The sequence below is a fragment of the Penaeus vannamei genome, chromosome 6, assembly GCF_042767895.1.
Source record: "Penaeus vannamei isolate JL-2024 chromosome 6, ASM4276789v1, whole genome shotgun sequence".
NCBI classification, from domain to species: Eukaryota; Metazoa; Arthropoda; class Malacostraca; order Decapoda; family Penaeidae; genus Penaeus; species Penaeus vannamei.
Genome location: NC_091554.1, coordinates 6633144 through 6645643, shown reverse-complemented (window position 1 = coordinate 6645643; position 12500 = coordinate 6633144). Strand labels below are relative to the sequence as shown.

The following is a 12500-nucleotide window of genomic DNA, read 5'->3' as shown; positions in this document are numbered from 1 at the left end:
TAGGTGTCACTTGGTGTCATTAGGTGTCATTTGGTGTCATGTGGCTATACGCACTTGTGAATATATCTCTTGGATGTACAGAACGTTTATGTATTTTCACAAACGCATCTTTGTTTGTATATACATCTGTACACGTATGTGTGTGCATGCTATCATATATGTGTGTATGTGTGTGTGTCTGTTTGTACGTGTGTGTGTGTGTGTGTGTGTGTGTGTGTGTGTGTGTGTGTGTGTGTGTGTGTGTGTGTGTGTGTGTGTGTGTGTGTGTGTGTGTTTGTGTATGTGTATGCGATCATGTATGTGCGTGTGTGTGTGTCTGCGTATGCGTGTGCATTTATATATGTACATGTGTGTCCTGACGTGCGTAGCTTGAATACAATATATTCACAAAAAAGACAGATACATTTAGATCAGATGTACACTACTTTACGCTACACTATTTTTTCCTTTCTGTCCACAAAGATTAGCGGATATTTGCATGTTTCTTCTCACAAGGCAGGCGTCTGCAAAAAAACATCCCGCCCGCAAAATAATTGCCGATGATAGCCAGCTGTACCGCACGACGACGAAGAAAGTATTTGGGCGTGCGTGAGAGGGCGGGCGGGCGGGTGGGCGGGCCGGAGGAGGAGGAGGAAGGTGGGCGTGAGGGAGGAAGGTGGGCGTGAGGGAGGGAGGGAGGGAGGGAGGGAGGGAAGGAGGAGGAGAGAGGTTGGCGTGAGGGAGGGAGGGAGGAGGAGGAGGAGGATGGTGGGCGTGAGGGAGGGGGAGAGGGGGGGGGGTCCGGTACGTCCAGTACAAAGGCGCCTTCAAAAAAAAAAAAAAAAAAGTGTTTTTCTTACAGATATTATTTGGGAAACATATACCTTTTTGGGGTTTCGTGAAGGTGGTACAAGGAAATCTAGTGCAAACTGAATATTTATCGCCTTTGATTTAATGGTAAGAAAGAGGCAAAATAGACAAATAATAGCAATTTGAAACACGACTGAATACCGTCGCTTTACCCTATACTCGAAATTCTCGTCTCTTTAACACAACGACGAAAAAATACAAATCCTCTAAAAAAAAGAAGAGAAAGAAAAAAAGCAAAGCAAAGAAAGAAAAAAAAAATACATATACATACGCATAAAGATATCTTCAGAAAAAGGAGGGGGAGGGGGCCACTGATTGGGGGATTGGAGGGCCATCGAATGGAGGGAGGGGGGTCACAAAATGGGGGGAGGGGAGGGGAGGAGTCACTGAATAAATTAAATCAGTTTTAGACCCCAGGAGCTGTAACCTTAACGACCCGCTCCCGTTTTGGGGTGAGACTGAAAAACAGAACTTAGGTCATGCGACGTGACCATCCTACTGTGAATGTTGCCATATGCGTTGGTATAAGTTTACGTGAGTGTGGGTGGGTGGTTTGGCTACGGGCGTGAGGGACGGGTGTTTGATTCCCAGTTTAATTGTTAATTCAGATTCAAGGAAGGTGGAAATATCCTTCTTTCGTATGCTGTGATTTGGGGAGGACTGGTATGGGGAGAGAAGGAGAGGGCGAGGGAGGGAGAGAGGGGGGGAAGGGAGAGGGAGGGGAAGGGAAGGGAGAGGGAGGGAGGGAGGGAGAGGCTTGAATGCTGAGCGAAAATATATAAGCATAATGATATGTCATTTCTATTATAAAACTCTAAATACAAACACATTAACATTAACACAAAGAACAAATTGGCCTCAGCTGTAATAAATGAACCTAATTAAGTCGTTTTCTTCCAGGTGCTGAACCAACAAGATGCACAGCTTCCTCAAGGATGGCGACCGTTCACCGCTTTTCGTCTTTCATTAGCCTCCTAGCTAAAGAAAACGAGAAGTGGGTGACGTATCCGTGACGTATTCGATCTTCCCACCTGCCTACGTCACGGATCATCTCAACCAACCAGCGGCTGGAAGTGATCTCCTGGGCCAATCAGCGACGTTTCTGGTGGTGACGTCAGGATGGGTAATCAAAACAGCGGAAGCGTGGCGCTTTCACAGCCGCCGCCGAACTGGACCCAGAGTTTCCCTCGGGAGAATAAGCGACTCAAGAAATATGGTGCTACAACGGAAAATAAGGTGTGAATTATTGTTTTAATACGTTGCCATGATAATAATAGACCGATATGGTTAATTGACGTACCTCTATCAAATAATAGAGAATGGAGATAGCATAGTCCCTTATATTTTGAGATTTGCCAAAGTTTCTTAGAACTGTAACATTGTTTTGGTTAGCTATTAGCAGTTAGCGGTTTCAGTTAACAGTTAAAGCCTTCTATAAATCATGATTCATTATGGTTTATCAGATTTTTTTATTAAAATTATCTACTGTGCAAAAATGAAATAATGGTTAATTCGAATCTGTATATCAAGTTATTGAAACGCTTTTCAGTTCATTTCCTCTCTCACTATCAACTGACAAGAAATTTTGTCAATGTCCCTAAGGTGTAAGAACTACAAATTAACATAATTTAATTTTGATTCTTGAGATGTACAATCTGTAAACTAACATACCAATTCGATTTCAATTCCTGGGGGTTAAATATATATAAAAATCAACCCCTTGTTTTAATGTTGCAGTTATATTACTTGTTGTTCTTCTTTCCAGGTGTTGCCAGAGAGGGTGCCGGGACAACGTCTACGCCCGACGGAGAACGGACACCTCCTCCAGAGCAAGGGCACAATAACCGCCCGACGAATGAGCGAATTCCATGCTCCCCACCACCCAGCATTCCCTCCCCCCACTTCCCTTCACCAGCCATACCCTCCCCACCACCCCCCTCACCATGTCCTCCAGCCCCCTCACTCGGCCTCCATGACTGCTCTCCACAACCCCCATCTCCACGACGAGCGAGCGGCGTCCATTCACGACCTGAGGTTCGGTCGTCCTCCTTCCAAGAACTACGCGAGCGAACCGGACCTCAGAGGGCCGACCCCGACTCCCATTACGCCGCCACAGACCCAGCATACGATTATCAGTCAGTCGCCTACGAAGGGCAGGATAAAGTCGAAGAAGAAGTACAAGGCTCCTGCTGCTCCTGTAGAGAATGTTATGGACACGCACTCCCTGCCTCGAGGAGCTGAGCGAGCCCATTCCGTGAGTGACATAGCCATGCAAGACCACTGGTCGCAATGGCCCGGATCGAGCTCAAGGCCCCGGGATTCCTCCTATGAAGCCCAGAAGTCGAAGCCTCGTAAGATGGGTCTTTTCCGCAAGAAGAATGAATCCCGCCGCCCAGTACCTGGTGAGGATCAGAGAAGTTCCAGTGAGGAGCAAGACCGATTACGAGCAGTTAGTGAGGAGAGGCAGTCTGCGGTATCCCGTTCACCACGACGTTCACCACGTGAGGAGATCCGTGAACGTGCCCGTAGTCTCGACTGCCTGCAGCACGAATTAAGCCACCCCCCAGTGTCCCCTGGAAGGCCAGTAGCAGCCACGAGCCTGACACACCTCCACCATCCACAGGAACCTCGCATGTGGTCCACACTCGAAAGGGATTCTCGTCGCCGATCAAGTTCACGTGAAATTGAGACGAGAAGAAGCAGCACACTAGAACGTGACTCGCGGAAGAACAGTGCTGTTGAAAGGGAATCAAGGAGAAGCAGCACCCTGGAGAGGGACCACCAGAAGAGCCACCGCAGAATGAGCACACTGGAACGAAAGCTGGAGGAGAGGAAGCAATGGGCAGGGGAGGCCTCTACTCCGCTGTCTGGAAGGATGGCCACGCGCCTTGACTCTTATCGAGAAAATGCTTCACATCGTCGTTCATCATCCAGTGGCTCTCATCATGAGCTAATAAAAGAAGAAGTAGAAAACAGGGAGATCAAGGACGAATGGGACAGGGCGGAGGCCGAAATGAAAAAGAAAAACAGCAGTACAAAAGTAGATGATGAATGGGATAAAGCAGAGAGAGAAGTTATGCAGCGGAAGAAGATGTCGGCAAGTCTTCAAGCTGAACTCATCAGTACTGTAAAGAATCTCAAGAAGTCTTCAGAACCCGAGGTCACTGTGTCAACCCTGACAAGGAAGAATAAGGAACCAGAGAAACGGCCATCCGGGCCATCTAGTCGTAACACTGCTGCGGCTGCGGACCACAATACCTCGCAGCCTAAAACCTTCTTCTTTGGAATGGAACCAGAGGTACAACGGGACACTCGGGGCGAAACAAATACCGGTCTTCACAAGATCAAGAATCAGGAAGAAATGGCTAAGATTAAGAATCAAGAAGAAGCAGCCAAGACAAAGAATCAGGATGAGGTGCGTATAACTGGCCAGACAGTGGAGTTCTCTCGGCGTACCCTCGAGCGCGCTGAGAAAAGCCGAAGTCGTAGCCGCAGCGCCCGCAAAGAGAGTCACAAGGCAACTGTTGATGAAACTGACGCTGGCACCAAACATCAGAGCCATGCAGATCGCCGCAAGCTATCACGTGATGTTGAAGAATTTGCGATTGCCATTGAAAGGCACAAAATGTCCCGTACTGATGGGGAAAGCAGGACAAGCGGTTCTTCTAGGCGTGAGGACGGGGGCTATCACTCACGCCAAAACTCTGGCAGTCTGTACCTAGATAATGAACACGACCAAATGGAAGGGGAAGTTAGCATAAACCTACGCCCTACACTTCCTCGACGCCAGTATGAAATACCCAGATTCAGTCCTAATGCTGCTTGGCGCTCTCTAAGCCTCGAGCGAGCTAGCCGACAGAAAGAGCCTCTCAATGAGAGTCGCAGTAGTGAAGATCCGGACTCTGTGTATGAGACAAAAATCCAGAGGTACACACGGCCAACAGCACCTCCGCGTGGGTCTGGTGAGAAATCTGCTGACTCGGGCATCTCCGGTGATGCTGGAAGCCCTGGACCTACTCATGAATTCGAGCCCCTCAGTCCACCAGAGAAAACCAAGAGCTCGTCTGGACCCCTGGCAGTATCATCACCCGTGGCTTCCGGGCGTCAGGAGGTCAGGAGAGCTTGGACACCTGCTCAGGATCTAGATGATAATAGTCTAGATGGAAGTGGTGAACAGCCTGGCTTACCTCAGGGCCTTTCCACGCCGCCAAAATTAACATCACGGTCGAACATGTTTGGCAAATCACCAGAAATAACAACAGAACCAGAAACTGAACCAGACAGTCCCGTAGAGACAGAAGTGATCTTAGAGCTCATCATGTCAGAGAAGAAGGATAACTGGCCAAAGTGGAAGAAACGCCCAGGAGGAGACAACATTCCACAAAAGTTCAACAGCCTTCGGAAATTAAAGCGATCTGTATCCGGAGCCATCGTGGCCCTCGGACGAAAGAGTCCTGGCGGTGAGGACAGCCTTCAGAGGAGCAGGTCTCCTGAAGATCCTCACACGCAGCCCCTAGGCGACGACGCAACGTGGCGCGACAACTGGTCCATGTCTCGTTCCATCCCCAATTCCCTCAACACGTGTGAAGAGCAAGACAGTGTCAGCAATCTCTCAGGTTCTCGAGCCGCTCGAAGCAGGTCCGAGTCTCGCATCGGCGGAAATGGTGCTCCCGACGTCCCCTACGACGAAACACGATCGCGAACGCCCTCTTACCTGCAGCACGGAGGGGCTGGCCATATCATGTACCTGCCCGAATACAATTCACGGAAGGTACTGCGCGGGGACTCCGGTAATGAGGACGAGAACGAGCGACACTACGACCATCATAACATACGGCCGCTTTCACCTGATAATGAGCGCAAACCCCCGTCAGGTGAGTATTCATGTGGAATTCCTATAAAACTATCATATTCTATTATTCAATGAATCTATAAATCCTTTTATGCAGATAGATAAAACATTAACAGCAATAACCAAATAAAATGAAACATCTGATTAAGAATATCGAAGCCAATAGCATTACAGATCGAGTATAAATGAAAACAAATAATGTTACAAGATATGGCACACTCATTCATACCATCCACTCACGACCAAATGCACTCTGCTAACGCCTTTCTTTCCTTCCCAGGCGATGAGGACCCAGCTCTCCCCCCCGAGAGCTATCACGGGCCCAGTTCCCTGCCGGTCAACATTCCCGACTCTCACCCGCACTTGAAGAAGAGTAAAGGGAAGAAGTTCTCCTACCAGAGCACCGTCAGGATTCTGGAGAAGAGAAAGTTGGAGGAGAAACTTGCACGCGAAGTCGCCGAGAAGGAGAGGCTGAGACTGAAGGAGATGGAAGCTATGAAAAAGGTGGGAAAGGATCATTTGATATCTTAATGCATATATGCCCCAGACCACCCAGATTCTATCATTTGGTCTCAGTGTGAAATTCTAATTACGTACCAATTTAATGTTCGACGTTTACAGCAAATTAACAAAATATAAATAAAAAAATATAACCCCCAATTTTGTGTTCGACGTTTACAGAAAATTAACAAAAGAAAAAAAATATAAATAACCCACGGAATCTTTACAGGTCGAAGAAGAATTCCAGAAAAAGAGAGAGCGAGAGAAGAAGAAACTCAAGCAACAACTCAAACTCTTCCACATGCAACAACAACAACAACCGCAGAAACCACAACACAGCCACAACAACTCTTATTCCAGCGATGACCACCCACCGTCATCGTATTCCTCAGACCAGCAAGAGGTGTCGAGTCAAGATTCCTCAAGACCTCCGCCTCCTCGGTCATCTCCTCCCCAGGTAGGTCTTCAGCTTCTTCAGGGTTATGGATTACTCTTCGTGTCTGTTGAATAAGATAGATGTGGCTGTGTCTTGAAGTTTTTTTTTTCTGATAGAACGTTTGTGTGTGTGTGTATGTGTGAGAGAGAGAGGATGTTTGTGTGTGTGTGTGTGTGTGTGTGTGTGTGTGTGTGTGTGTGTGTGTGTGTGTGTGTGTGTGTGTGTGTGTGTGTGTGTGTGTGTATGTGTGTATGTGTGTATGTGTGTGTGTGTGTGTGTGTGTATGTGTATGTGTATGTGTATGTGTGTGTGTGTGTGTGTGTGTGTGTGAGAGAGAGAGAGAGAATGTATTTGTATGTGTGTGTGAGTGAGTGAGTGTGTTTGCTTAAACAAATACATACTTATATACCCATACATATATAAAAATCCCATACCTACTAACATGTCCGCCCCTATTCAGCCATCCATGCCCTTCGTCTGATCCTCCTTTCCTCCTGCAGCAGAGTTACGGGTCTCCGTTCTCGTCGCTGCCCCCGGAGCTCCCCGCCGAGTCCTCGCCCGGCCTCCTGTCGGGGATCAAGAGCTGGGTGAAGGGCCGCCGCGAGAGCCGCTCCTCCTCCACCTCCACCACCACCACCCTCACCTCCGCACCCCGACAGGAACCCGACGGGGCGCCCGCGTCTTCCCCGCGCAAGACGAGCGATGACTACTCGGGTTCCTCGGCCGCGTCGTCGAGGAAGAACAGCGAGGATCTGAAGGCGAACCCGAGGGAGGAGTTCCGCGCCGAGATCATCGCCGCGTCGAGGAAGCGCAGCGGCGACACGCGTCTCGGGGGCGTCGTGGGCGGCGGTCGCGAGAGCCCCTCACGCCCCAAGCACAGCGGCGGCGGCCGGAAGTCCGTCTACAACCACCTGAACGAAGTAGCAGAGCGCGAGTCGCAGCGCTACAAGTACTACCACCCGCAGGAAGAGGGCCTGCAGCAGCACCACGGCAGGCACCACCACAGAGAAGGCTCCCGCAGGTCTCAGTCACCGGAGAGTCGCCGTCTGACGCAGGAACTTCCCGAATTCCACCAGGAACGCAGAGAATATCGGGAATATCGTGGTTCCTCGCGTCATTCCCACTCCCCGCCGGGCCGCATTCCAAGCAGTAAGTATAGTTTTCGAATCTAAATTATAGTTTCCGTGTCACAGCCCAGCGCTCTGCAAACTTGGTCCCAGAGCGAGTATGCTTTCATGTACAGCCTTCACGCTGGTTACTCGTACTTGATTTTGATTTATTTTATCTGCTCACTTATAATTAAGCCTACATCGCTTCATGTAACATCTAGAAGTTATCATTCTTTCACTATTTATTTTAAATATTCTTGCCAGAAGTATGGCGACGTAATGAAAGAACCTCGCCGTGGAAAACCTCCTTATAACCCCGTCTTCCCTCCCTTTAGGTCCGGCCGTCTCCGTCACGCCCACGGACAGCAACAGGAGCAGCAACTACCGCCGAGACTTCTGCCGCGGGAACGCCCACGTGATCGGCCCGAACGTCGTGTCCGTCAAGATGAAACGACACGACGAGAGTGATAGATTTTCAAAGTAAGTCTCTTGCTCTCTTCGCTTGCATGTCGTCATCGGTTGATCGTATAGGCCTATAGTCCTTCTGCATGGATTTATGGGAAAAGCTAGATCAGTAGCAACTGGAAGAGGTGTCATGGCGTCTGGTTTGATGATTATTCAATGGAAATATAACCATTAAAATCATTGTTTTCCATCCTCTTAGAAAATGAAAGACCAAAATGATCGACCATTTTTACAAAACATCCGTAACTTTTGTGACATCATCAAAATAAACCCCGTGTCCTTTTTTTTTTTTTTCAAAAATAGAATCAGACACCTCGAATTGCTACTGATTAGCCTTTCCCATGGAATTATATCTGCAACAAACTCCCATTCGTAGAGGTAATTCAGTTGCACAATGCGAGACAGCAACGAGATAGATTATTGTGATCCACTGATGAATTACACTAACGCGACCACGTCCTTCGTCAGGCACTCCAGCGATGACCGACGCTCCGTAGGCAGCAGCGGCGTCCATCGCAGTGCCTCCGTCGACCTGCTCGAGACTGGGTCCTCGTCGTCGTCGTCATCTACAGCGCGACACCACCAGTCCAGTCATCATCTTGCCGACACTTCCCTCAGCCATAACTACACTAGGGTTAGTGTTCTCACGGGATCGCGTTGGCTGTTAGGGAATCATTCCTATTACGTCGCTTTAAGTTTTTAATGACAGTTGTACTGATAATATAGGACTTTGGTTGAAATCATCAATAATGTTATGTTCTAGCAGTATACATGAATATAACTGTAAAGATAAAAGCCTTTTTTTCTCAATATTCTTGTAAGAATAAGAATACAGAGATCAAACGCTTTACCATTAGTCAAAATATAAAAGTAAATTGAGTGTTTCAGAAACTAACCAGGTCGTATATTGCAGATGAACGGGTATCCGCCAGTAGACAGCAGCCCAGCAAGGTTCGCTCACAGCATGCTAACTCCTTTCAACGCCTCCAAGGGTTACAGACCGGTTTCCTTCAGTCCACCGCCTCCTACCAAGATTCTCCCAGTTAACTAAGCGATTTTATCATCAAGCAAAAGATGAGACCTGTATTAGTTAAGTTTATGCCTAAAATATAAGAGAACGAGAGCTCGCTGTGCTGTCAAAGAAAACGGCTATCATCTCGACAAACAGAACGGTGACTAAGAAAAATGTTATGTCGGGGAAAGACAACAAAAGAAAATGACTTTAATATTATCCAGAGTTGTCGTGCGGAGCAATAGTTCCGAGTGCCAAAATGGAAGAAAAAAAATATAATGAAATGACAACTTGGATCTTTTAGGTACATAGGCTATGCTTAATGTACCTTTTACCAGTATTAGCTGTAATAAAATCATTGTTCACCTCATGTAAAACTAATATTCATGGTTATGAGCTTTAATGCTTCCGTCCTGTGAGAGAGAATATCTGGACGCTCTTTAGGTATCTGCGTGTATGTTTGTACGTATGTATGTATGTATATAAAAAAAGAAAAAATGTGCACTTGTAAAATTTTTAATACGCAAGAATGGATGTATTCATCCCTCCCCCCCTTCATCTCCCAAGTAAAGATAGGAGTTCACTAGAAATGGATAAGCTTTAGAGATAAGAACATAGGCTATCGTCCTTTTATCAAATAACGCTGGGCTGCGGTGACAGACTTTGACACGCCCATGCTCAAATTGTTGTTATTTTCTTAACGGGGTGTCTATTTGATATCGGTTTGTTGAAATAGATGATAGTATTAACCAAGAGATGTTTATAATACTATATATGTCCTGTGAGATCGGCGTTCAGTGATATGAATGCTTAATCAAGTGCAGTTATCATTATTGTTATTGTTGTTATTTTGAAGTTTTTTCTTCTAAACTACCAATTATGATAAAAGGTAAGCAAACAGTAGATTTATTTGATACTTACTGTATATATATACATAATTTATATAGAAGAGAAGGAAAAAAACGAACCATTTAGTGAAATGTAATGGAAATGTATGATTATAAAAAAAAAAGATGAAACCAATGGAAATATTTCGCTCACGCCACTTGAGCCGAATCACAGGTGTAAACTGAACTAGATGCCAGTGTTCGTTTGCTAACATATCGACTCCAATTTTGTACATTTCCGAGACTGATGGTTCTACCTTATGGTGGTCCGTTCCCTTCAATGAACCTTTTTTCGAAAATACTCTCGACAAATATTCGGATAACCTTGCACAAGTTGTATATTTTTTGTTGTATATAACATTTTGTATGAAACTTTTTTCTTAACATTTGCTTGTAATATCTTATTAACAGAATAAAATATATTTGACATTATTCTATTTTTTTAATGGTTTCACTGATATATCCCACCAAAACTCAAAAGTATAGTAAAACACATTATTTGAATACAAGTTAGGGGAGATATGCATATCGACTAAGAAAGAGAGAGAGAGAGAGAGAGAGAGAGAGAGAGAGAGAGAGAGAGAGAGAGAGAGAGAGAGAGAGAGAGAGAGAGAGAGAGAGAGAGAGAGAGAGAGACGTGACCTATGCTGTTTTCGTGAAAAAATAACCATTGTTCCTACGTGGACCAAAAATAATGATCTCTAGAATCTATTGAGACAAATGCAGAGCAAAACAAACATGATTGAATAACATCATAGCGTAATTGAAGTATTTAACTCCTCTCGATTTATATCTTTATCCAAAACACATGTATTTCGGATAAATATGTAACTGAATGATTTCAAATACTTCTCTTGCCTTGTGGAGTTATTCATTTTCATTCATGGCATTCTAGTACAAATGTTTTTAATGTTCACGGAATATATATATATATATATATATATATATATATATATATATATATATATATATATATATATATATATATACTCTTACTGCGTACATGTGGGTGGAAACTGTAATAGTACATATGGTAAAAGAATATATGATAATAGTACATATGGTCTCTTCAGTGCCCACATAGATGAAAGACGTAATAGTATTAGTACATAGTCACTCCTATATCCACGTGAATGAAAAAGGTAATGGTAATGGTACAAATAGTTTCTCCTGTGTCCACGTGAATGAGAAAGGTAATGGTAATGGTACAAATAGTTTCTCCTGTGTCTACGTGGATGAAAAAAGACTACCTTTGCACTGGCCATACTCACAATAAGGATCATCTCAGCTTAGCCGACCCTGACGTAACAAAAGGTGAAGGAGACAAGTTTATTCCTGGCTGCACGGTTTATGGCAACGACGCCCTCCTTCCCCCTCCCCTTCCCCTGTTAAAACTCCTTCCTCAACCCTTCCTGTCGGCCAAAGGCACCGTCAGAGAAGAGAGTGAATTTCAAAGTCATTTTCTTTGATACGCGTAAGTCCATAAAGAGCCAGGGTCGTGAAGTCGTGAATCAGAGAAGGCAATTTCACCTAATTGTGTTCATTGGGCAGACTGTCAGTTTCTTAGATCTCTTAGTCCTGGTGAAAGAAAACCTTTGCTGTTGTTTTTTTTCCCCGTCATTTTATCAAGTTCTGAAGTAATGCTTGTTGATGAAAAGGGAATAAGACGCAGAGTTAAAAATAGGAAAGGAGGAGGAGGGAAAAAAAAAGAAATATCGAGACTGATATTCTTCCTCTAACTCCCCCTGGCTAAATCTTTTGGCTGAAAGTATTTATGAAAGGAAATGCCACCTTTCCCCTTGGCTTGCGATCCCCTTGCACTTCCCTCGCCGTGGTCCCAGGCGCTTCCCTCTTTTCCCCTGCTTTATTACACACTGTTCCCTCTCCTTCTCTTCGTATGGCTGTTAATCTTTCTCACTTCTTCGTTTCTTTTCTCTCTCTGGACGTCTGTCTGCCTCTCTCTCTCGTATCCCCCGTCATGGATTTGGGATATTGGCAAACTATTTCGTCAATACGCAGTCCAAACTTTCGTAATTTTCTGCCCCAGCTAAATTTTCATAAACCTTCTTTCTTACACCTACTTCCCTCCTCCCCCCTTCGCCTTCTCGCTTGCCCCTCCTCCTCCCCCCCCCTCCACCCCCTCCCCAAGTTCCCCCCAGGGCTTGCCTCTAACTCACACAACTTTGTCTTCCCGATACTTTTTCCTTCCGCTTTCTTCTTTTTTTTTCTTTTTTCTTTTTTTTCTTGAGTTCCTCGCCCTTCCTTTATCCGCGGTGTTCTCTTTGCCTGCTTCGTTTCTCCTTGATTCCTTCCTCGCTCTTTCTTGGGGTCTCCAGCATTCAGTATTATGTTCTAGCTCAAATTTTTTTTTAAAAATCGTCTTTATTTG

At 45.6% G+C, this 12500-nt stretch overlaps 1 protein-coding gene across 1 annotated transcript; it reads left to right on the top strand.

The window, feature by feature from the left end:
• Nucleotides 1-1821: 1821 nt before the first annotated feature.
• Nucleotides 1822-10543, top strand: LOC113803892 (daf-12-interacting protein 1). The gene is made up of 8 exons (XM_027354706.2): nt 1822-2085; nt 2615-5723; nt 5982-6205; nt 6432-6659; nt 7139-7787; nt 8083-8227; nt 8681-8846; nt 9126-10543. Exons 1-8 carry the CDS (start codon nt 1969-1971, stop codon nt 9261-9263), a joined length of 4776 nt encoding a protein of 1591 aa, XP_027210507.2. The 5' UTR covers nt 1822-1968; the 3' UTR covers nt 9264-10543.
• Nucleotides 10544-12500: the final 1957 nt, after the last annotated feature.

Bases quoted from the DNA above. Each gene is read 5' to 3' on its own strand.
- LOC113803892 (XM_027354706.2), top strand. From the start codon at position 1,969: ATGGGTAATCAAAACAGCGGAAGCGTGGCGCTTTCACAGCCGCCGCCG. The intron at 5,724-5,981 runs GTGAGTATTCAT...TTTCCTTCCCAG, and splicing joins TGAGCGCAAACCCCCGTCAG to GCGATGAGGACCCAGCTCTC. The intron at 6,206-6,431 runs GTGGGAAAGGAT...GAATCTTTACAG, and splicing joins AGATGGAAGCTATGAAAAAG to GTCGAAGAAGAATTCCAGAA.